Source organism: Colletotrichum fructicola (genome assembly GCF_000319635.2).
Source record: "Colletotrichum fructicola Nara gc5 chromosome Unknown KSG_Nara_v1_contig07, whole genome shotgun sequence".
NCBI classification, from domain to species: Eukaryota; Fungi; Ascomycota; class Sordariomycetes; order Glomerellales; family Glomerellaceae; genus Colletotrichum; species Colletotrichum fructicola.
In genome coordinates, this window is record NW_027094057.1 from 722,465 (window position 1) to 746,189 (window position 23,725).

Here is a 23,725-nt window from a genome sequence, read left to right on the forward strand (position 1 = left end):
AATCGTCGGTTCTCAATGTCCCAGCTCTGACGCTTATTTTTTGCCCTGCGCAGCTGGGACGCCCCGCCGTAATTCGCCCTACGCCTTACCTTAGTCACCTCCGCCCTCTTAACCGCCGCCTCTTCCGCTCTGCGCCCTCCATCCTTTGTCACTCGTTTCTTTACCAACATGTATCTCAATATGCGAATACCTCTGCAGTTGCTGGGAGCTGCTCGAGAGCACTCGTCCGGGGCCTTGCGTCGACGTGACGGCGATAGCGATCCCAGGAAAGTCACCATCATTGTAAGTACACTATCATGCCATGGCCCCGAGCCGCTCGTGCCAGTCAACAACACCACTAACACCTATCGCCATTACAGGCAATCCTCGCCGCCCTGGTCCTCATTATCTTCGTCGCCTTTGTAATATTCTCCTTCCGCGCCTCTCGACGCAATCGCCAACCCTCGAAAAACTCCTCCCGTGGAGGCTTTCTCAAAATATGGAACACGGGCGCTGGCCGGAGCAGGTATCAACAGGCTCAGGATGAAGAATCAAACTCCACCGAACAGCTAGCCACCCGCAGCTCCCGTACTGGCCCGACTTCCCTGCGCTTCGATGCCTCCGCCAATCAGTCACAGGCCGACAGCCGCTCCCCCAACAGCGCCGTGAACCGCAACACTTCTATTCGCTCAGTCATGACCCTACCAGCTTACAGGGTCGATGCCAACGATAACGAACAGGTTTTGGGTCGTGAAGGCGAGCGTGGCGGTGTGGATGTTGTCATTGAGTACCCGACGGAGGAGAATGAGGAGGAACTGCGTGACCAAGAGATGGAAGCACTGTATCAGATTCGCCTGGCTCGACGACAAGAACTTGCCGAACGCGAGGAGAGGAGGAGAGAGCGTCGCGAAGCGCGAGACCGTGGCGACCACGTCGCTCTGGAGAACATCCGCACACAAGCCCGCAACGCCAGCAACAACAGTGTCGTTGGCGTCCTCCGCGAAGAGCATGAACGTATCAAGGCCGAACGCCAAAGAAATGTCTCTAGCGTATCTTACGCCGATCTTGGCGTTGCACGTCACGATGGCACCCGAATTCGAGCCAACAGCCAGGAAAGCGAGAGGATGGGCTTGTTATCGGACGCTGCTAGTATTGCCGCCACATCAACCAGGTCCGTTGCCGAGTCGGGCCACAGGAGAGGTAGCTCCGTTATGAGTATCGACAGCGACCTCCCCTCTCCTGGGCTGCCGAGATCCCGGGCGAACTCGCGACCAGATACGCCCCGTCTAGACACGAGAGCCGGTTCGAGCCCTGAGATTATCGAGGCCGATGTTGGAGAGGCCGGCATCCCCATCTACTCTCCTCCCGGATACGACGAAGTTTCCCTCGACGATGAACACTCCAGAAGCAACACTCCTCAGCCAAATGTCGAACCCCCTCCGACCTATCCCGGACCCTCTCAACAACGCGCAGACAATCTTGCCTCAGATATGGCCGACTTGGCCGCGGAGGAGCACACGACTGGCCAACCGGGGCAGCAAAACCAACAGAGCCAGCAGAGGAAGATACCACAATTACCAAGCCTTCGGCTACAGCAATTACCACAGATCGTGATTGAGCCATCCAGCGCCAGGCCTCGTGATGACGAGAGGTGACGGTTGATCCTGGATAGAAGAGAAGGAAGAAAACCGGATGAATGATGGCTGGATTTAATGAGCCCCCGTGCAAAGGAAGAAAATTTGGTGGCGATCTTTTTTGATACATATGGCCTGAATCGGCAAATCACATACACACTGAGCGAGTGCTGTCAGGACGAGGCAAGCTCTCCAAACTCATTGTATAGTACCTTACCAGTAAACTGGATATCGGCGTTGGGCGAGTCTCGGCCTGGACAGGGAGTTATAAAGGATACCAGAGCGTGTTCAGGAGGTTTTGCACCTCTGCGGCCTGCGCGCCCGAGGTACCATCATATTTCGAAGCAATCATTTCAAGCTTTCACTCTGAAAATGACTTTCTGTGCTCATTGGTTATACTGCTCTCGACGGTATTATCTGCCGAGTGCTCCTCGAGTGCACGGAAGGTATGCTTTATGATCTGCATTGTATGTAAGTAACCCTTGCTCTTATGACATGGCCAAGTTGCTGGGGCCAAGTCGAAGGTCAATTCCTGATGCTTGGCCTAGTCTTGATTTTGGGTCCTGACCCGTTTGCACTTGCCAAGCATCTTGGCCCAATGCTTGACTCTGCCTCCGGTTTTCCACCGGATCGAAGACGAGCGATCGTAAAAGGCTGTAGAAGAACTTGCGGAAAACCCATGCGCAGTATTTGTCTCAGCAGGACCGATCAGAACCAAGTGCAGCCAAGACACTCAAGGGCCTCGGATGTGCTCAGGATTTTTGTTCGTCGACGTCAAGCTCACAAAGCGCTATTTCTCTTACTCTTCAACGATACACATTCGCCCTAGGTGAAGGTTCTGCTGCACGTAACCTTTGAGTAACCGGGGATGGGTTATTGAGTTTGTGCAAGCAGCCCTATTGGAGGCAATCAGACGACAGCAGGGGGAAGTAGGGAATCATCAACGGGTGCTTAGAGACTCCCCAAAACCCTCAGCTTATTTTACCGTCACTTCAAGCAGCTCGTCTCAAATGAGTCATTCTTTCTGTTCAGTACAGTAAGGCCCGACGCGGACTGCTTTTGTTTGGTGGTATTCCCTGTCACCTGAGGTCGTTTCCATCAACACATCCTGGCCTCTGCATCAATCTTATAATCGATGAAAAAGCATGAGAAACGGAGGGCGACTGATCAAAAGCCCTTGACGATTAGCATAAGCAAAGCTGGAGCGGGATTCGCTATCCGGAGCGAATATGCAACATTTGCGCTCGTCGTACATGTACTACTCTGTGACCCAATGACAGTATCCGAAGTTATTCATATAACGCGTTGATGGGCGTTTGGCGCAGTGGTAGCGCGTCCGCTTTGCATACTCGCATCTGCGGAAGGTCTAGGGTTCAATCCCCTAAACGTCCATTATCTTTTGCTGATTCTCACGACTGATGCGTTTTTGCTTTGAGGGTCTTCGCACGCATTTTTTGACTTTTAGCGTCTTTCAAAACAGCTGTGCAACAGCTCACAATACAGATTGCGGTGGTGGTAAACAATAAAAAGATGGCTTGGTTCGCTAGGCAAAAAGACTTCGGCCGGCCTGTATGTACAAAGTGTCTCAATGAATTCATCCATGCTTTGCGGGCTCTGGCCGTAAAGTGAACACCTCCCGTCCCAAAACGCCGATAACCCAAAAACAGCCCGTTCCCCAAAACTCCAATTTTCATCCCAAGATGTTATCAAATCCAGTGATCGTCCAATGCGCGGTTCTTGTCGAGGTACTCATACACCTGCTTGGGGTCCTTGCACACGTGCTTCGCGTCCCAGCCGTCGCTGCCCGTGAACCCGGGGGGGAAGGTCGTCTGGGTGCCCTCGAGCGCGACGTCGCCCGAACACAGGATGGCCTGGCGCAGGTACTCGAAGCAGTGCTGGAGGTGCCAGGGCCCGTCGGCGCCCTCGGTGTCCTCTGGGATGTGGGAGTGCATGTCGACGGCGGCGGAGCCGTTGACGGAGAGGCCGGCGTAGCTCTCGAGGATGGCGTAGAGGCAGTGCAGCTGGTGCGTCATGGAGGTGGTGAAGACGGTGCGCGGGGCGAACTCGGGCAGCGGCACGGGGAGGTTGCTGTGGGCGCGCGGGTTCTTGACCTCGAGGTAGCCGAGGCCGCGGGGCACCATCTTGAGCCAGTTCTCCTGGAGGGAGGCGTTGGTGAAGAGCGACTTTGGGTCGTCGGGGACGAAATCTGTTGTCGGGTGGAAGGTTGTTATTTGCTGGGTGACTGGAGGTTTCTTGTGTTAGCCAAGAGGAGATTCGACTGGGATGGGGAAGAGACGAACATTCTGGCGCGAAGCCTGTGAGGTCGCCGACGGGTTCGAGGCGCTTGTCGCGGGCGGGCGACTGGAGGTATCGTCTCTCGACGAGGAGGCCGACGACGACGAGCATCAGCGCCGTGTCGAATACCCAGCGCCAGCGCCTGAAGGCCTCGCATTTCTTGGCGCACCGGCTTCGTCTTGTTGCGCAACCGCCGCCGACTTCGATGTCTGCTTGCTTCCACGGCTTGTCGTCTTCGCTCAGCAGCGACACGCTGATGTCGGTCATGGAGTCATTGTGAGGCGAGACACCGCGGCGGGTGTCTGAGTAGCCGTGATTCATGGTGTCGGTTGTCGTATAACAGAGGGAGCTCTTGATGAGTGATGACGATGGCTATGTATGTCTTCTTCGAAGAACAAGATACAGCCTGACTATCGAACGCTTCAAACTAACAATTCGATCGTTGAAGGATAGAAAACCCAAGGCCCAGACTTCTGGGCCGCCAGCCAAGGACGCGGCATCATGTCCCTATTATTCGGCCAACGTGAAACACCCTCTGGGCTGATGTCCCTCCCAACGGCGGTGCGTGGCGTCGCTGGCCGGTCGATGATCTGAAGGAGATCCGACACTTTGTGTCTGAGAACGGCGGAGCGGCGGGAAACGGTGACCCGTGCGTCTGTACCCTGGGCGAAAGGACTTGAGGGTGACCCATTCTCATGTGGCCGTGGACTCTTTTCTCTGAATAATACTTGCGATGGTAGAAATCCGAGATTCGGTCACAAAGATTGGGATGGATTGATTGAGATCGGTGGTGAATGAGATACTTTACCCATGCGCCCACAAGATTTGCGCCAACATTCGCACTTGCAGGCTGCCAAAGCCAAGCTCAAAGCCTAACGAGTTAAGCATAATCCCCACTGGGCAGCTAGCTTCCTTCCTGTGAATAACAAATGTCGCTAACAATTAAATGATATTGTTGACTATTGGCAACCCATCAATCCGCAATGAACTGCGCCTAAGCGTCGGAGATCAAAAATTCAGTATGTCTGAGACTATTCCGATGACGATAAAAAGGCAAAAATGACAACTGTGAGATTCGAACTCACGCATCTTTCGATACCAGAATACTATCCTTTGGAAGGACAAGCTCGTCGCTTGAGTCTGGCGCCTTAGACCGCTCGGCCAAGTTGCCCGATGATTTCCGAGGCAACTTCATTGCTAGAGTACCCTTGCGCTGTGGAGACCTCGCCCAGTTGCAAGCAAGCTTCATCCGAAGCACAGCTTCCGTCCAGTTGCTGGGCCCGGTGGTTTTTTTCTTTGGCTTTGGCATTCTGCAGTTGACTTCACATCATCTGAGATGGTTTTCTTTCTGAGTACAGCAAGCTTTCGCTCACCTACCACGTCAAAGCTGAAGCCCCAAACCACCGCTCAACCTCTGGCCCAAGGTTTGCGCGCCAGCCCTGGCTGACTTCATCATCGTATGAGCTTCACTGCCCTCACATCACCTCCCTCCAACAAGACCGAATGTCTCGGATGCAAATGGCCTCCGGCATGGGCCCGTCCGCACCGGCCTCGGCGGCCGCATACCGCCGAGAACATGCTCCCCCGTGGGCCTCCGTTATCGTCGTCGTCGTCAAAATGTGGAAATCATTCGAGTCCCCAAGGGTCCAGTCGTCAGTGCACCGGGAAGCCTAAGCTGGACTCGGCCTAGCCGGTGGGAATACAGCGGAGACCAGCAGAGGACGGGAGTTGACGTCGGCAATCTTTCAAGCCTGCTTCTGATTCTTTTGTTGCTTTCACCCTGCCAACATGTTTGGCCTCCTCTGGGCGAGGCGTCTGTTGCTGGAAGAAGGCCAGTTGCGGCCCTCATGGGTCGAGCATTGGCTGCGATAGATATCACTTACATCTTGACCTATTCTTTGGATATGTTCACTAGTACCAAGGTGTATTAGACAGACCTCCAAACCATCACTTTCTCGGGAGAAGCCTCCCGATCGCAACCCTCCCATGCCCTGGCATCCGCACTGCCGGGACGAGGTGGCGGACGCGCATCTCAAATCCATCAACAAAGATTTTTTTTCTTTTACACGGCCCCCAAAGATAGGGAACAGTGGACCCTTGCAAATGGTGCAATACGCAGAGTTCCATAGTTTCCCATGTGCCATCCCTTTTTTAAATGTCCGTCGGTCTGCCGCCGCCGCCACTGGTCCTTTGCCGCTTCCACTTCCCGATTTCTAATACATCTTCCGACCTTTCGTTTCCTTTTGCTCGGCGTCAGATCAGGATAAGACCACGCTCGTTTGGGGGAAACACATATTTAATGTTTAATCGCTCCTTCTCTCACTTATAACATCGACTTGAGCCGCCGGGCAGATTTCCCGACTAGATCTTCGAAAGGATCGCCGTCGCAACGTCGCAACGAGCAAGGTTCACCCGCCAAGGAGGCTTGCATGAACCAACGATCCCCCTCTCGGGACAACATCACCACGAAACGACGAGCAAAAATTCCAGCTCAAAAAATCTAGAACATGTCTTCGGCCCGAGACCCGGCCGCCGAAGCCGATGAGAAGCACGGCTCCGCGCCCCCGGGCCTCCGTTTAAACCACCCCTCCGAAACGACTCTCACGCCCGGCTCGAACTCGGACAACGACCCCGAAACCCAACCCTCCGCGGCGGCGGCGCCCACGACATCCGACCCCGGCGCCGTCCCAGATGGCGGGCTCGAGGCCTGGCTCCAGGTCCTCGGGTCCTGGGTCGTCCTCGCCGCCACGTGGGGCCTCGTCAACACCTTCGGCGTGTACCAGACCTACTACGAGACGACCCTCGCCGCGACGCCCTCGGCCATCTCCTGGATCGGCTCGCTGCAGGGCGCGCTGCTGATGCTCGTCGGGCCCGTCTCCGGCCCGCTGTACGACGCGGGCTACTTCCGCGAGCTCCTCTGGGCGGGGCTCTTCCTCATCCTCCTCGGCCAGTTCATGACCTCGCTGTGCACGACCTACTGGCAGGTCCTGCTCGCGCAGGGCGTGTGCATCGGCCTCGGCTGCGGGCTGACCTTCCTCCCCTCGACGGCGATCCTCAGCCAGTACTTCCTCAAGCGCCGCTCCTTCGTCATCGGCATCGCGGCCACGGGCTCCCCGATCGCGGGCATGGTGTTCCCCATCATCTTCGGCCGGCTGCAGCCCGTCATCGGCTTCGGGTGGGCGACGCGCATCATGGGCTTCATCCTGCTCGGGCTGTCCGTCATCCCGGCACTGTGGATGCACACGCGTCTGCCGCCGTCGGGGCATAAGCGGTCGCTTATCGACCGGACGGCGCTGCGCGACCCGGCCTTCATGCTGGTCATGGTCGGCTCCTTCTTCGCGTTCCTGTCCATGTACATTGCCTTCTTCTACATCCAGCTGTTCGCCGTCAGCCGCGGCATCGGCCCGGCGTCCTTCTCGTCGTACTTTGTGACGCTGCTGAGCGCGGGGAGCATCCCTGGGCGGGTGGTGCCCAACTACCTCGCGGACAAGATCAGCGCGGTGTACGTGCAGACGTCGCTCGCTGCGGGGGCGGCGATCATGATGTTTGCGTGGCTGGGGATCAACAACATGGCGGGCCTGATTGTGTTCGCCATTATCTACGGTTGTTTTTCGGGAGGCATGGTCAGCATCACGCCGAGCGTCATCGTGAGTCTGTCGCCGGACCTGGGCCGCGTGGGGACGCGCATGGGCATGATGAACTTCACCTCGGGCATCTCGATCCTCATCGGCACGCCTATTGCCGGCGCAATCCTGGGAGGATACAGCGAGGTGGAGTGGCAGGCCATGATCGGGTACGGAGCAGCGGCTCTGACGGTGGGATGTTTCTGCTTCACGCTGGCCAAGATCTTCCAGCTGAAGCAAGAGCGGTCTCTGAAGGCTTGAGTCAGTGGCCAGTAATGTATTGCAATCGTGTATATTAAGAGGGCTCTCTGTTCCACGTTGATCGCGGCTATCTTGTAGAGTCACCGCATCCACCACCAACCGCAAGCCACTGCCGCGACGCCGCCAAACACAACCGCCCACCGAGCCAGCCCGCGCATGATCTGCTCTTTCGCAAAAGCATCCATAGCGTCCCCGTCGTTGATGTTCGGAAACGGCACATCCGGGATCGGCTTCCCGAGAGCCTTGCACAAAGGCTCCCACCCGTCCTTAACATGGTAGAACACCAGCTGATCCGCGGGCACCACCCTTCTCAGCCACGCCTGGTGGGTGTCCCACACGGCGCGGTCCGGCACAGGAGCTTCGTGAGGAAACAGCTCGCCCCAGCGACTCTTGGGGATCGCATCAATGTACCGCGGGAACCAGCGCATGGTCGGGACGAGAAACAGTGCAAACGATAGAAAGGCCTGCAGAGACGCGTTGCCCGTCTTTTGGATGCTGCGGACCCACGCGTCCGGATCGCGGACGGTGCAGATGACCTTGACGCCGGGGTGCATCTCGAGCAGCTCCTCGAGGAAGAGCATGCCGGGCACGTCGAGCACGGCGGCGAAGCCGTCGTCCAGGTGGTTTCTCAGCGTCTCCCGGACGACTTTGTCGTCCTCAGCTGATTTGATCGGGGTGTGCTCGAGGGCGGCGATCCAGGAGCGGATCTCGGATTCCGGGCCCCTGGTGACTTGGGTGCCGCCGTGGTGGACGGGCCCGTGTAGGAGGATTTCGAGGGCTTTGCTGAAGGAGGCCGTGCCGGTTCGGGGGAGGCCGGCCCCGATGACCTGGAGCTTGGTCCCAGGCTTCGGCTTGGAGGCTTCTTGGCCCATTGTGAGACTTGAGATGCTTCTTTGAAGATTTTGCACTCGAGACAGAATGCGAAAGATGGAGCCACTGTAATCAGATTAGATGAATGAGTGATACTTACGAGTTTCCCTTTTTGATGCCAATGCTGACACCGTTCACTAAGGAGGCCGAGGATGCACCTAATGACCCCTTCCGTTTTGGGGAATTAAAAGTCACTTGTCATCCTTCTCACTCGACGTGGTAAGGATATCGGTCACAGATGCACAAGGCAGAGTGTTTGGCATAGTGAAGCAGTTGACAATCTGAAATGGACGAAGCCGTTGCCAGATACGGGCGTGAGAGGTGAGTCCCAGGTGAGAGCGCACACCTCCGTTCACCGACCCGACTCACCGAGAAATCCAGCGTTTCGTACCCCATCAAGGTCGGCGGGCGCTTGCCAATTTTGGCAAATGGGAGTGGAACTGGTTTTCGCACCATATCGAGCATCTGTGTCACTGAGCCGGAGACAATAATAGTGCGGCGAGGTTGGCGGTGAGGGTCCGTCGACGCATCGGACGTTGGATGCGTTTCGTTTTCGTGGTGCGGATAAGGCTCGATGTGGGCATTGGCTGCTCCGTGACCCCCGTCAGCGAAGCCAAGTCTTTCTATCGTGACCTAGCCCTCGAGAGATCTCGATAGCGGACAGGGCCTAGGTGTTGTAAGCCAGATGTTGAAAATGAAGACCAAGGTATTACCATTACCCAGCGATTCATGACCGTGTACCTACGGAGGTAACTGCGGGTTACGATGCGCGGATCCGTACCAGCGGCGGCGAGGGCGGCCTATCACGGCGGCAGGTGAGGGTCCAGCGCTGTGTGTTGCTGATTCATCCTTGGATCATGGCGCTGGTGCAGCTTAGCAACCGCTTAACTCAGACCCGCGCGCGAGGGATGACAGCGACAGCGACAGCGACAATGTGTGGGGTGCCGCAGCGTCACAGTGCTCCGTCGTCGGGTCCAGGCGGTGTCTCCACTGAATGCTGACGGCGGTTGACGAAATCTGCGACCATCTGCTTTGTGATCTGATGGACCTATCCAATCCATGGATATCAGACGACGATTTCGATGGGCGCAACCGTCCAGGATCGGTCAGAGGGAACATGAGTCCCACGTGTAAGTCATGAAGAAAAGATGTTCCATGCAGTCCACGTCGTACCTTAGACACTGGAATCCCCGGCGTTCTTTCATTGGCTCACCGTGTTCTGAGCTCCGTAGAAGGATATGGGCTGCCATTTGTCAGTCAAGACTAATCTCTTCGTCCTGCCATCGATCGTCACCGCCAACTCCGGACCTCGCTCGCAAAAGATGCCTTCGGCTCCGGCACTTGGCAACAATGGGAGGGAAAACAGGCTTTGGTACCTGATCCCATCCCGCCGTCTGGCTGAGCTTTGACCTTCGAGGGCCTCAACTCTAAGTGAGGAACGCTCCTGATGTTAGGTTCGTCTCGCGGTTCGTCATGCCAATTTGAGGGAACGGCAAGAGGGCAATCCGTGATACACCCGCGATCCGAAAGTATTTGCGCTCCTCTAGAGACAGTCGTGCACAAAAGAAGAGCCTCCCCCCCCACCGTTGGCTGCCAGGTTGGTGAGACTAAAGTGACAATGGAAGTGCCGCCCTTACCCCACGGCCGACAGGGTGGTCGAGGAAAGGGATTGCCTGTGTATTCGTAAGGCTTATGATAGCTGATGGCGTTGTTAAGCACTTATTCAGCACCCTCGTCTCTTTCAGAAATCCAGCCCCCCCGCTGCTGGACCACGGATCACTGCGATCTGTCGCAGGGCAGCTACTGGAACAAGGTCGGCACGGGTGGTTTCTGACATGGGTTCGATGGGCAAGATGGTGGTGTTCTCCGGGTAGCTTGCATCATGGCTGAATTGGATGTTGCATCGCGACCTGACGTGCCTATCGCAACCCATCCTCGCCCGCGGCTCCGATTCGCATCGTGTCTGTTTCCTGTGATGAGTATTGAGTGAGACTTTGATTGCACAGAAACAGTATGGCGGGTAAGTACTTGCCTACCTAGGTACAGAGTAGGATACATTGAGATCACGAACCCAAGAGTGTACTTACCTGCCTACCTAGCTACCTCAGGTGGTCATGTCACAATAACAAGCCAGCCCCGCAGCGGAGCATGGACCAGCTTGGAGGGGTGTAGCTCCCCATGCCAGGCAGGGCAGGGGCAGGGCAGCTGCTTTCCTTCCCTCCCCTCCACCCGCCCGGACACCTTGCGGTTTGTCAATTGTCGCGCGCCTGCTTACAGCACCTTAGCTGAGCAGCATGGAGCTCTTGGCCGTTGAAGCTGGATGAAACCGCACCTCATCGTCCACCTCAGATCCCAACGTACCTATGGAAAGTACCTACCTTGACGCCCGTCTGGTTGGCCTGCCCGAGTCTAGCGTGCCTTTGATGATGCAACACCGCCGTAAGGTACCTTATCCAAACCCCTCCAGCCCCTCTCTGGCCGTTTCCGCGCCTGGCCAAGCTGCCGGCCTTGCGTGGTAACGTATCCGTACCTTGTCTTGCCCGTGTACACTGGGTAAGGTAGATTGATATAAGGTGTGCTCCTTCCCAACAGACGACATCTCTCACTCCATTCCCTCTCCAGTTCCTCTGTGTTGAGCACTGATTTCCTCTCTTCACTGCAATCGATACCCTTCCTTTTCTATCCATCCGTCCTACAGAAAGACACATCTGCCACAATGGCTCCCAAGATCGCTATCGTCTACGTGAGTATCCACCCCCCAGCCCGTAGCTCTTCTTTCCTAATCGGGCAATTTCTTCTGTCCCGTTCTCTGCCCCCTCTCCCCACCTACCTCACTCAATATCTTACCACCTCACTCAATCTCAACGGTGGCTTGGCAACCTCTGTCTCCCTTCCCAAGTCTACCGCATGCCTTGTACGCAGTAGATGCCCATCGTTGCCTCTGGCTGCAACCGAAGGCCTCGTTCTGCAGACAACATGACGACTCCCGCGCACAATCATGACGCCTCGATACGCGTTGCCCGCACCTCGGCGCCCTGAACCCCGCCGCGATCGCCAACTCAACTCCAACCCTGCCCTTAAGACCGCCATGCTAATCCCGTGCGCCCTCACAACAGTACTCCATGTACGGCCACATCCGTACCCTGGCCGAGGCCGAGAAGGCCGGTATTGAGAAGGCCGGCGGCACCGCCGACCTCTTCCAGTACGTCCTGCTTTACTACAAACCCCTCCCCCGCCGCGAGTCGCTTGCAATCCGGCTAACCACTGTGCAATCAACAGGATCGCTGAGACCCTCCCCGAGGAGGTCCTCACCAAGATGGGCGCTCCCCCCAAGCCCAGCGACATCCCCGTCCTCGAGGACCCCTCCACCCTCGAGGCCTACGACGCCTTCCTCCTCGGCATTCCCACCAGATACGGCACCTTCCCCGCCCAGTGGAAGACCTTCTGGGACAAGACCGGCAAGCAATGGAGCTCCGGTGGCTACTGGGGCAAGCTCGCCGGCCTCTTCATTTCCACCGCCTCCCTCGGCGGCGGCCAGGAGTCCACCGCCATCGCCGCCATGTCCACCCTCGCCCACCACGGCATTATCTACGTCCCCTTCGGCTACGCCAAGGCTTTCCCCCTGATGGCTGACCTCAGCGAGATTCACGGCGGTGGTCCCTGGGGTGCCGGCACCTTCGCCGGCGCCGACGGCTCTCGCCAGCCCTCCGAGAAGGAGCTCGAGATCGCCCGCATCCAGGGCCAGTCCTTCTACGAGACCGTTGCCAAGCACGTGGGTTGACTGCATGGCAGCAAGGACGGTGCCAAGGTGGAGAACGGCACGAGCAACGGCACCAACGGAGCGGACAAGCCTGCCCCGGTCAAGAAGGACCCGCCCGCGACGGAGAGCCGGGCGCCGAAGGAACTTGACGACAAGGACGTCAAGTCTGGACCGTGTGGACTGCCCAGCAAGTGTGTGGTGCAGTGAGAACATAGCCTCTGCACGTTTAATCCTGTAAAATTATCACAAAAAAAATACATTGTAATGACATACGTTCCACTTTGCACACAAATCATCCCATCAGTACGTGAACGGTTCTGCCACCGTCAAGAAACTCCGCCTACGCCCGTTATGACACTCGGACGCCATCCGGTCTACGGCTGCGGAGTCAAAACTTGGACGGAGCAGGGTCCAAATAAGCTTTGTCGCCGCGCGCAGACATCGGGGACGGACGCGACCCTCCTCGGACTGGCTGACCGCATTACGGCCAGGGGAAGTCAAGGCAACGATAGGTCAGACTCTGGACCACGGCAAATGAGGGATCGAGCCATCTCAAGGACAAACCAGGAAGGCGGGGGAGAGGGTTGGAGAAGAAGAGGTTTAGCGCACGGGACTGACAAGCTGACATGCAGCGCTTTCGTAGCAGAAAGAAAACCTTCTTTTGTTCGTTTTTGCCGTTTGCCCACGAACGATCCCTGGAATTGGAGTATTTAGACTTCTCGACACCATTTGCAGAATAATGGTTCGAAGATGGATGGTGGCCGAGGTTTGACCGAATGATTGAATTTTCGTCTGCCTTTAGTTCCATCTCAGCTCCGTCTCTTTCAAGGATCATCGAATGACAACCCCGGGTTATGGGTCGTAATATCGCCGACCACCGCCGACTACCGGCCGCGACGTCTTGGGCTGTGTGGCAGATTGTCATCAAAGTCTGTGACTATCAGTCACAAACGAATGTTGGGAAAAACAAGTCCTTAATTCACACATTGACTGAACTAATAGGGCATCCATGTCCACACATGTTATTTGCCGTTCGCATGTACCGACAACGCCCTTAAACAATGCAATATCACCATGCCAAACACCGTATGCTCAGTGGCTTTTACCTGCCGTGGAAAAGGACGTTGTTGCGGTCGTCGACGTTGACCAACGTGTACTCGGCCAGCTGGGGGTATTCGAAACCCAGAGTGACGGCGAGTAGGTTGGGCTCGGTCCAAGTAGGACGCAGGCCACGTGCTTCCATACGCTCCCACCAGTCGAGGTACGTCTTGGAGTTCCTCACTGTGAAGAAGTGGATCTCAACCATGAGCTGGCCGATGGGGAACTCTCCGCTGGCAAAGTCGGCCATGAGACCGTCTATGGCCTCGAACTCGGCCTCCTCAATGTCCATCTTGAGTATGTCACTGTGATGTCGCCATGTCAGTGGTTATGTTCAGCGTGGAGGTCAGGAGTGGGAAGCATTGCGTACATGTACTGATGACCGTTCATTTCCATCAAGTCCCTAATGCTGTAGAAAGGAGGGGTCGCGTTCAGGTCCGTCTTTCCGGCAATACCGACCTGGAGGAACTGGGCACGAGCACGGTTGGAAGCCTCGAGCTGTTCGCCAAAGTCGACAACGGAGAAGTCGTACGCCCAGACGTAGCAAGGCGTGCGGCTCAGCATTTCGTTCTCTGAATGGCGAGCCTTGTCAGGAAACACCATCGCCAATACTCAGTGATATGGCGGGCAACTCACCGAAGCTAGACTCGTCACGAACGCCGAACGAGTAAATGACACACTGCTTGTTCTTGGGGAAGTTGACGTAGTGCGACATTCCGCATACCCACTTGCCGCCGTCTCCCATGCGGCCAACACGCTCCATCTCGTGAGGGCAGCTCCATGAAGCTGGAGTAAAATCCCAGATCGAATACGGGCTCGTCTTGTAAATTTCCGCGTTGATGGCAGGGAACCTGATGGATGTGAAGACATATGGTCAGCCGTGGGTTTCCTGAACTATGGACGTGGGATAACGGGGAGGGCATTCATACATGGGCATCTTGGAAGCATCACCGTAATCGGCAGCGATCATCTCGTGACGCTGTCGGACCGTCTTCTTCCATAGAGCCTCGGATCTCTCCATGGCCTCACGCAGGGAGGGACGACCGGATCTGAGCTGGGTGATGGAGCCAACCTTGTTTGCCGCCCACTCCTTGGCCTGGGGTGCGGAGCCGCCGATGGCAGACAGGAAGGCGAGCACAAAGAGCAATCCGGCAGCCAGCCAGAGCATCTGGACGATGCGGCGATTGTTGGCGGGCAAACTCATGATGGAGTTTGGTTGCTAAATCGAGAGTCAAGATGTGACTATGCTCCGATTGTGGATCCAGGAGAAAGGCGGGCTGCTTTCGTAGAAAGCGGAGGATGAAGAGAAGATGATTGAAGAGCTGGTGGCTCAGGTAAGGTAGATTAAGTAGAATGAGGGAGGGGCGTTGCCAGAATGTACACTGCAGCCCTTGAATGTTTGTAAGCGTGGCTTCCCACAGTGGGTGGACACGGAAGTCTCGATCTAGTACCTGCTCAAAAAGGGAAGTATATTTAATCGCAGGAAAGAAGGGGCGACTTCCATCCTCCTTCCTACACATTCCAAGGGACATGTTGGATTGGAGAAGCTGAAGAGAGAGAGGCTTCTCGGCGGGAGGCGGAGGCCAGGGATGATGAGACCCGGCATGCTCAAGCCAACACAAGGGTGCACCAGGGTCTGTCCTCACTTCAAACATTTGCCTGTTGATTCAAGGGGGATTCAACGCGTGCCATGCATTCCTGCACATCTCCAAAACCTCACGAGCTTCTTTGCTCGACTGCCAGTGCAAACGCCACCTCCCTAGGCTAAACTATCCCCGACGCCATGCTTTGTTGTACTCACTCAGCTGAAGACGAAGCCCCCGCACACCAGTCAATCGCTGGCGATAGCAGCCACCACATGCCTAATGGTCTTCTCGCGCTGGCTGAGCGCCACTGTGGGTGGTGCAATTATAAATGATATTTTAGCATTGCTGGCTTTAACTCGAAAGGTACATTAAACGATGCAGGCCAGTATCCTGACAGACAAGGGAGAAAACAACCGGACTCCTATCCCATCCCACCCGCTACTCCTCGTCGTATTCCTTCCAACAAACTATGATTATCGCGCTCCAATCTCCTTCTTGACCAACACGCACATCGCCTCCATACAGTCGATGCTCGCAATCTCATGCGAGAAGGGGTATTTGGTGGCACCGACCGGTTCAACATGAGCCTCGTACGCCGGCAGGCTCATCATATCGTCCAAGATCTCGTACAGGAAACGCATGAAGGTGCGCTTCGTGGCGTCGGTCCTGGATGGGTCGCCCTGCCACGAGGTCAAGTAGCTGGTGTGCAGGTCCTCGATGATGTAGATACCGCCGGGGCGGACGTACTGCCACAGCTCGTGGAGACTGACTTCCTGCTGCCGCATGCTGTGGCCGCCGTCGTCGATGAGGATGTCTAGGAGACCATCGGCCGTGGCAGCGGCACCCGCTGCGTGGAGGAAAGACGGATTGGCCTGGTCGCCGAAGTGGACCGCCGCCTGAGGATGCTCGGCAGCCCATGCCTTGCCACAAGCCTGGTTGTACTCAATGATGTTGATCTCCAGTTGGGGGAAGTACTGGATCCAAGTCGAGAACGAGGCGCCGGGACCGTACGACTACGATGGTGTAAGCTTGCGGACGGGGAGGAGATGTAGGAGCCCAGACTTACCATGCCGCAGCCGAGACCGATCTCGAGCATCTTGACGTGGCTGTCGCGGAAGGCCGGGAGGTACTTGTCATACAGGACGGCGTAGTTGTGGTCCGTCACCTTGTCCGTGCCGGAGTCCTTGGCCAGGTCGGCGAATGTCGGCCGCTTGTCGTGCTTGCCGTCGTAGGTAGACACATGTCCTGGCCTGTAAGTGTGGCCATTGCTGCCGGCACTGCGATTGAAATGTCAGCATCATAGGCCGTTCAGTTGCATATAATGAGAGGCTTTGGGGCGAGGACGCACTTATTCCATCCTGTCGTTTGCTTGATAGACTCCGGCACACCCTCACGCGAAACGTGAACCGTGGCAAGGAGGAGGAGGAGGGTGGCACCAGCGAAGAAGATCGACAGGTACCTCCTGTTGGCGGACACGTTGGAAATCGGAGTCTGCATCGTGATGGTGATGTTAAAGCCGATGCTCTCTGCTGGACTATCGAACTGTGTGAAGAATAAAGGCTTGAATAGTGGAGAGAGAAGATGGGCAACGAACGGCGAGCGTCCTGCTCGTTTAATACTTCACGTACAACTACTGATCATTCTGTCCTGATCGTCAGTTTTCCATCCGCTTATGTTTCCAGTCTCGTCTGCGCTCGGCATTCGTTCCAAAATACCTGGAGCAAAGCTGGCTTCGTCCTACCCAACTGTAACTGGCGGCAACTAAGCGACCCCATCTTGGGTCACTAATGAGATTGGTCGGTACTATCGATTGTCCGAAAACGGCGTTCAACGATGTCGCGGGGCTCTGCTTGGTTGTATGGACGGTGATGTAAAGGCTTGGAGGCATCCCTCTTATTCGCTTGTGAGACCAAGTGCTTAACGTTTTCGGCCTCTTCTACATGTGGAGCCCTCTCGAGATTCCCTCGTTACTTTGCTCAGAGGTAGCGCAATACTGTAGGCACTGGGGGTATCTCCCTACTGGCTGCCCCGCGCTGACGGTTTGGGGAAAAAGCCCATGTCTCGGGGAATATGTAGATATGACCATCCGCAATAACTCTCTGTCCACGGCAACGTTCATCCCCGACGTGTTCGCGATCCAGAGCATTTCGTGAAACAGTGTTTCGATCCCATCCGCGATGGCATTGGCACCAGGAATGTGTACATCAGCGCCGCTTTCCACGCCCAGTGACATTGTCTAGAAAAGAGGCAAATCTTACCTTCGTTATCTTCTGAGAACAGCGCCAAGTGTACTACTCTTGGGGTCAGAGGAAGGATAAGGTATCCAGTAGAGGGATGTCTTAACCTCTACCTGTATCCCCATCGTCTTCTCTGGTGAAGAAAACAAGACGCGAGAGATTATGTAACAACTCAACCTTTTATCGTTGCTTTTTCTACGTGAAATCCCTCTTCCTTTGAGTCTTATTCCGACCACGTTTTGACCGCATAGGACGTAGGAACGTAGGGAAAATCACTTCTGTGTGTTGCTCGTTTGTTCTACTTACTTGACTTGAAGTGGATGCGTACCTGTTCATCTTCCGGGACGATGGCAGATCTGGACTTTTTGAAAGAGAGTTAGCCTGTCTCGCGACATCGATGCGCCATCATATGCGGCGGGCCGAAAAGGTCGCTAGTCTCGGGACTCGATGGGGAGAAAGCTCGGATGCCGCTTCAGATTTCCTGCATCTTCGAATCGGGTGCCGGTTCCGTTTCAAACAAAACGCAGCGACGGGCCGTCCTGTGAATCCTGTATCTGAGTCCGAGCGAGATGGCAGGTTTCCCGCTAAGCCTGTGGAAGCAAAGAATGTTTCTGACGGGGGCTTGACGTCAGAAGAGGTTGCCGGGCCGCATCCGTGAGAACTAGCACCATCAAGCGAACTTAGCCGCCCGCGGATGTGTCTGGCTGTTTTCGGCGACGCTCATGTTTAGCAGCAACGGTTGGTCTTGGGTTGATGAGTCACTGTTCCTCATCGAAAGAAATAAAAACTATGATACCGGTAATTGTCCCGAGAAAAACAACATGGTTTCATTATAAAACTGTGGATGCCCTTCCCAGGCTTCAATGTGGTCTGCGCTTCGGTACGCGAATGACGTGTGTTGGAGAGTTGTCAAAGCTTGTCGTGGGAAAAGCTCGCAGAGATGGAGTTCTTGATTGATTGAACTCGAGCTTAAGCCTTCCCGGTAGGGCTGTTCTTGAAAGAGGTCTTTCTCTGGGATCATCCATGATAGGATTCGCAGGATGCAAGCCAAGCCAGGGGAATTAGCCACGCCAGGAAAAGAAGCTCTGTCACTGCCACGCGACCAGTGAGAATCCTTCGACGCCTCGTCTGCGAATTGACCACCGCCCACTTTTCAGACTCTCCTCGCGGCGCGCATATTCCATGCCATAGCTTCTTCCCGGACCTGAGACGTTTCTTAGCGGCCTTTGCTTCGATATTCTGACTTCTTGGGAAAGTTGCCGGCACTGATACTTTGCTCACGGACGGGAGAAGACCGGTAGGATTTCCATCGACGGACGTTGTCCGCGCCCAGGACAGGGTGAGCCACAAGCTTTTTCGGCACAGTCTGCCGTGGCCCGTCCGTGTACATGGTTCGCATGTCGAAGATCTCAAACCTCGCCCTTCTGAGTGGGAAACGTCCAAACTCTCCGTCGCCTTCGCGCCTCTAGGAAGGGTTCCGGGTGTCATGGCAAGCTCCTTGCAGCAACCTTGGCTTTCTGCCCACCGGCCGGTTTAGCCCTTTTCGCTGCACGGGACCGCGTCCCCTTCCGTCCGGTTTCTGGAAGAATCACAGGCTTCCTAGGTCGGGCAATTTCTGGTTATCTTCTTACTGGCATTCCATGTCCGAACGTCGAACGCTGCGATGCGCCGAAGACCAGTCTCGCCTGGACCTGTGCTACGGAATCCCAGGTCAGACTGAGCTTGCGCCCCTCGGCCGAGTAATCATCAAGCCAAAGGCACATGCCAAGTGGGCTGTTTCCATGCAGCATGGGGTTATCTGCACCTATCAACTTCCTTCCTTCGGCGTTGCGCTCCTCAATGCAAGGGCGCGCTGCTCCAAGAGTCGCAGGTATACTCTCGCCTTGTGAACTTTGCTCAAGGCGCAGTTGTCGGAGGAATATACAAGCCATGGAAGTCCCTGCCGCATCGCCACCAATAGTTGCGACGACCAAAGGCTTCCATCATTCATACGGGTCTTTTCTTTCTATATAAAGTACTGTTGAGAAGGATATTTATCTCGTTATCGCTCTAGTCAAGTTGTACGCGTTTCCACAACAGACCTATTGAACCCAGCGTTCACACCAAGTCAACTAGTGTTCACCACTCAATCTGGCACATTGCTCTAAATTTTACAAAGTGAGTACATCTGGCGACTGATTGTGAGAAGACCCTGTTCACACCTCTTTCCAGTTACCCGCATCGTTACTAGCCAGCCATGGACTACCAGAGTTCCCGCAGCTCAAGTCGCCAGACGTCAAGGTCAAGCCCTAGGCAAAGAGACGCCAGCGAAAGATCTCGCGAAGGTTCTCAGTACGTCAAGATGGCAGAAAGTGAACGACGACGAGAGGTCCCTCAAGGTCGCAGCGGTTACAACCGCACTCGGGATCACGGGATGTCGACCAAGGGGAGATCAGGCTACAACTAAGCTGGCCTCGATGCCTGTTGATCAGGCCAAAACGAAATCAAAACATAGACACATTAGAATGGGTTCGGCGTTTGTAGAATAATCCTTTGGACACAGTCATAGAAAAGACACTTGGGCAATCCAAAATCATGCATTGAATCTATTCACATACACAAAGCAAACAAGCCTTCCGGTCCAATTTCAAAATACCTCACCGTCCTCTGACAGCTTGCCTCCCACCAATCCAAGTTTTCCGTGTAAATCTGCCGGAGTGCTGTTGTCCTCCATAGATATCAGACACACTCTCCAAATTTCGACGACCGCGCCAGAACAAATTTCGCCAGAAGAAACCGAATCCAAGATACAAAGAAAAGCTGATGATACAGTAGACAGGAGCACAGTGCTCCGGAAGGCCGTCTCCTTCCCCTCACGCATCGCCGTCGCAAGCCGACTGCGACTCTAGACAAGCCTGCCATCCGTCAATCAAGGGTCCGACCCATCCGACTCGTCCGACTCAAAGGTATCATCCTCTTCGTCAGGGTTCCTGAGCGGGCAAACGCAGTTGCAATCCGGGCAAGGTTCATTCTCATCATCCACAACGGGGCGTAGCACTCGGCAGCGGCAGGCCCACCAAACCGGGCCGGTCTCTGAATCGAAGCGCCGGTAGCGCCGGTAAAAGTGGAGACGGAGGCCGCAATCCACACAGAACTGCCGCAAGGGTTCAATGTTTACTGATTCGGGGTATTTGCGCTTCTTGTTGAACGGTCTGTAATTTCCGTTGGCTTTCAGGATGGCGTAGGCGGGCTGGTCCTTGCCGAATCTGTCTTCTCCGTACTTCTCGTAGCAGTAGTAACAGGTGCGACCACTTCCGCTAGGCTCACTTCGGTCGCGCTCTATGCTGGCCGCCAACAGTGTCCCTTTTGCGTTTGCGGATTTTTGGATCTTGTCTTTGTACCAATCGCTTGAGTCAAAGAGTTTCTTCAGTGTCACCGCGTCCAATTGACCAAACTCTTCCTCTCTCGATTCAGGAGTCATACTCTGCAGCCTTAGTGAGAGGACGTCGATCAAAGCCTCTTGGCTCAGCTTCTCCTCCGGCTGGCGATCCAACGATAATGCGCCGCTGTTGCTTGCGGAGCTTGCTACTGAGCCCCTATTGGCCCGTCTGTTGGATTGTTGCCCGTATAGCGAATTGGAATCGGTGTTGGCGTGTTGTCCGGACTGGGGATTGCCGTTTGTATTGACCGAACCGAGGGGCATGATAGGCGACGAACCCTCATCACAGCTGATGAGCCTGGACTGAGGAGACGCAGAACATCTATGGCTCTGCATAGGGGGGTACATGGACGGTTGCTGGTAAGGCGGTGGAAAAGCTCGAGATGCAACGAGTGAAGATGGAATCGGTGAGTTGGATGGTGAAGGAACAAAACAGTGCACTTGATGTTGGACAGGCTGAGGCGTGGGCTGCTGGACGTATCGGTGGTGAGGAGGAGATAGCGCGGTAGGCTGTTGAAGAAGAGTATCGACAGAGAGAAGTCGTGTTCTGTATTCTGAGCCTTCGGGCTCTTGGCTTGGTGTGCGGGCCTTCTTGGCCATCGGTGCTGTGGATGATTCAGAGTTTTCCGTTTTGGTTGAGTGTGGAAGACGTCGCTTTATCGGAGTGAATAAGCGGCTGGCGTCAACTGAAGGATGACGAGAACGTCCGGATCGGCGAAAGGCCAATGCGGGACTTTGAGGATTGGGTTCCCAGGTTTCCACTGGAGACGAGTACTGATTCTGTTCGCCACCAAAGGTCTCCATGTCGTATAGGTTCGGGGCTCGCTTTGGTTGGTGGCAGCCTCGAGAAGGTTGTTGGGTCGTTCGCTCAGCTGCTTGCTGGGAAGCGCGTCTTTCCTGGACGCTGATGGCCATCTTGAGAGGCTCTCCGACGTCTAGTGAGGTTGAACGTTTCTGTGCGGATGTCTCTTGATGGAGTCAGACGACAGCGACGTGAGCGAAGACGGAGAGACAAACTTGGAAAGGATGAGGTGGAAGAGAGATACAGTGTGTTCGTATCGTATGAGGAGGCTGGTGAAGAAGAAAAGAGGGTACGAGGTGAGTTCTCCGCACTGGCTCTTATATGCTAGCAGAGCCCAGGTACCAGGGATGTTGGACAAAAGAGCGCGGGCTTTGAGACAGGAGCGCTACCACAGACCGGGAGAAAAGAGAAATCAAGCTCAAGGTAAAAGGAAGGCGACATGCACCCTGACAAGCGATGGATGTCTACCGGCATATCAACAACGATAACGTGACAAGGGGTGGGGTAAGGTAGAAGAAAACTGTCAAGGGAAAAGACGCCAACATCGAACGGATACCGTATCCGACCACGACGAGCTTTCCACTTTAGAACCGTCCATCCATTGTAGCGACGGTATCGCAAGCCCACAAAGCCCTACAGCTCAAGTCCGAGATACCACCATGCAAGCATTCATGGGTTTCGTAAGGTGCTGATGCATCACCGCCGGCTAGGACCACACCGGCATGGATCTTCGGGAGGACCAACGGCGCCAGCAGAGACTGCAGACTGGCGCAGAGCACGCCCTACCAGTTGCGGTCCGATGCAACGCTGTTGTTGGCGGTGTATGTCCACCAGCATTTGTCTCTCTCTCTCTCGCTACACGCAGCGCTGGTCGATGTGGGCCAACGGGTGACCAGGTTCTTGAACTCTCCTGGAGTCTCGACAACTCGAGGGCGTCTGCACGCTAGTCCCTGTCGTCGGCGACTGTCCAAAAAAAGGCTGCAAGTGGGGGCATCTTGGCGAACATGGTGCAGGGAAAAGAAACGATCGATCAATATCTAGACCCCGGTGGTAGGAGCCGCTAGTCCTAGAGGGGAGGGTGGAAGGGGGGACAGGAGGGGCGATGGATACCCTCTAAGGTCGACACAGACTCTGGTCCTCCTGCAAAGTCCAGATAACCCTCCCCCCACCCTAGGGTATGAGTAGCCTGTTATTTATTTAAATTTCTCTTATATTAGTCTTAGTATACTACTTTATTCCTTAACTCTCATAGTTATCCTGCTTTTTTATACGATCTAAATTATTAATAAAGCTTATAATAAACTAGCTTTATACTTAGTAAGTATTAGTTATTAAAGCTACTAAGTAAAGTTATAATCTCTACTCTAAAAACTAATATAAAGTAAGTATTATTAGTATTATAATAAGAAAGTATTTATAATATTCTTATATATTTTAATACTTAAGTATTATAAACTAATTTTTTAATTATAGTTTAATAATATTAAGTTTATAAAGAATCCCTATAAATAGTATAAGGTATAGTTTTTAATAATAAAAACATACTTCTTAAAATAAACTTCTAAATAAGTTAAAAAAAATTAATATTATATTTAAAATAAATAAGGAATTTCTTAAGTATAGGATTTATATTATAAAGTAATAATCTATATATTTAATAAATAAAGAGTACTAACTATTTATTATATTACTACGTTCTTTATATAAAGTAAGGTTTTTATAACTTTAGTAGTTATAGTTATTATAAAGAAAAGTTATTTATATTTTATTAATTTTATTTTTATCTGTTTAGAGACCTCTATATCTTCTAATACTAAGTATAGTACTCCTATGTTTACTTATTAGGTTATATCTCTTAGGGTTACTTAGTCCTTTACTATATCTGTACCCTGCTGTATATTGTACCTCGGCAAAGTCCAGATATCCGGTAAAACATCCCGGGTTCTAGGTTCACAATGAAGTTGGTCTGCAAGTCGTGTCCCAGAAGTTACACAACGTAACACCGTCGCCGCCTCATATTCCGACTTCTCGGACCGATGGACCTCATCTATCCGTCCTCCTCCATCGGTCTGATATTTGAGAACGGAGCTGTCACTTTTTCAAGAAAATCGTTCGGGCACAACCTCTCGAAAGCGTCTCTGGTCTCATGGACGGAGAGAAAT

The 23,725-nt window shown here is 54.3% G+C and overlaps 10 protein-coding genes across 10 annotated transcripts; 4 read left to right on the forward strand and 6 right to left on the reverse strand.

Moving 5' to 3' along the window:
- Positions 1-180: 180 nt before the first annotated feature.
- On the forward strand, positions 181-1,634 carry CGGC5_v011862 (uncharacterized protein; the record flags this gene model as incomplete). The annotated part of the gene is made up of 2 exons (XM_032030632.1): positions 181-282; positions 360-1,634. The coding sequence occupies 2 exons, from the start codon at positions 181-183 to the stop codon at positions 1,632-1,634; spliced, it is 1,377 nt and encodes a 458-aa protein (XP_031889542.1).
- A 1,685-nt stretch (positions 1,635-3,319) lies between these two features.
- On the reverse strand, positions 3,320-4,229 carry ustYa-1 (Oxidase ustYa; the record flags this gene model as incomplete). Its single annotated transcript, XM_032030633.1, has 2 exons — positions 3,320-3,855; positions 3,914-4,229. 2 exons carry the CDS (start codon positions 4,227-4,229, stop codon positions 3,320-3,322), a joined length of 852 nt encoding a protein of 283 aa, XP_031889543.1.
- A 2,186-nt stretch (positions 4,230-6,415) lies between these two features.
- Positions 6,416-7,792, forward strand: apdF-2 (Aspyridones efflux protein apdF; the record flags this gene model as incomplete). The annotated part of the gene is made up of 1 exon (XM_032030636.1): positions 6,416-7,792. The coding sequence occupies one exon, from the start codon at positions 6,416-6,418 to the stop codon at positions 7,790-7,792; it is 1,377 nt and encodes a 458-aa protein (XP_031889896.1).
- Positions 7,793-7,872: 80 nt separating this feature from the next.
- CGGC5_v011865 (uncharacterized protein) lies at positions 7,873-8,664 on the reverse strand (the record flags this gene model as incomplete). The annotated part of the gene is made up of 1 exon (XM_032030637.1): positions 7,873-8,664. The coding sequence occupies one exon, from the start codon at positions 8,662-8,664 to the stop codon at positions 7,873-7,875; it is 792 nt and encodes a 263-aa protein (XP_031889777.1).
- Positions 8,665-11,378: 2,714 nt separating this feature from the next.
- ALTA7 (Minor allergen Alt a 7) lies at positions 11,379-12,629 on the forward strand (the record flags this gene model as incomplete). The annotated part of the gene is made up of 4 exons (XM_032030638.2): positions 11,379-11,405; positions 11,779-11,864; positions 11,942-12,434; positions 12,471-12,629. The coding sequence occupies 4 exons, from the start codon at positions 11,379-11,381 to the stop codon at positions 12,627-12,629; spliced, it is 765 nt and encodes a 254-aa protein (XP_031889778.2).
- An 895-nt stretch (positions 12,630-13,524) lies between these two features.
- CGGC5_v011867 (uncharacterized protein) lies at positions 13,525-14,724 on the reverse strand (the record flags this gene model as incomplete). Its single annotated transcript, XM_032030639.1, has 4 exons — positions 13,525-13,825; positions 13,891-14,092; positions 14,157-14,371; positions 14,450-14,724. The coding sequence occupies 4 exons, from the start codon at positions 14,722-14,724 to the stop codon at positions 13,525-13,527; spliced, it is 993 nt and encodes a 330-aa protein (XP_031889779.1).
- Positions 14,725-15,579: 855 nt separating this feature from the next.
- On the reverse strand, positions 15,580-16,994 carry elmMI (8-demethyl-8-alpha-L-rhamnosyl tetracenomycin-C 2'-O-methyltransferase; the record flags this gene model as incomplete). Its single annotated transcript, XM_066152610.1, has 6 exons — positions 15,580-16,119; positions 16,173-16,383; positions 16,455-16,495; positions 16,566-16,597; positions 16,735-16,748; positions 16,822-16,994. The coding sequence occupies 6 exons, from the start codon at positions 16,992-16,994 to the stop codon at positions 15,580-15,582; spliced, it is 1,011 nt and encodes a 336-aa protein (XP_066008030.1).
- A 1,989-nt stretch (positions 16,995-18,983) lies between these two features.
- CGGC5_v011869 (uncharacterized protein) lies at positions 18,984-19,635 on the forward strand (the record flags this gene model as incomplete). Its single annotated transcript, XM_066152611.1, has 4 exons — positions 18,984-19,213; positions 19,397-19,403; positions 19,459-19,500; positions 19,555-19,635. 4 exons carry the CDS (start codon positions 18,984-18,986, stop codon positions 19,633-19,635), a joined length of 360 nt encoding a protein of 119 aa, XP_066008029.1.
- Positions 19,636-20,251: 616 nt separating this feature from the next.
- CGGC5_v011870 (uncharacterized protein) lies at positions 20,252-21,025 on the reverse strand (the record flags this gene model as incomplete). Its single annotated transcript, XM_066152612.1, has 2 exons — positions 20,252-20,534; positions 20,604-21,025. 2 exons carry the CDS (start codon positions 21,023-21,025, stop codon positions 20,252-20,254), a joined length of 705 nt encoding a protein of 234 aa, XP_066007911.1.
- A 604-nt stretch (positions 21,026-21,629) lies between these two features.
- CGGC5_v011871 (uncharacterized protein) lies at positions 21,630-22,037 on the reverse strand (the record flags this gene model as incomplete). The annotated part of the gene is made up of 3 exons (XM_066152613.1): positions 21,630-21,729; positions 21,779-21,948; positions 22,032-22,037. 3 exons carry the CDS (start codon positions 22,035-22,037, stop codon positions 21,630-21,632), a joined length of 276 nt encoding a protein of 91 aa, XP_066008037.1.
- Between the last annotated feature and the right edge of the window lie 1,688 nt (positions 22,038-23,725).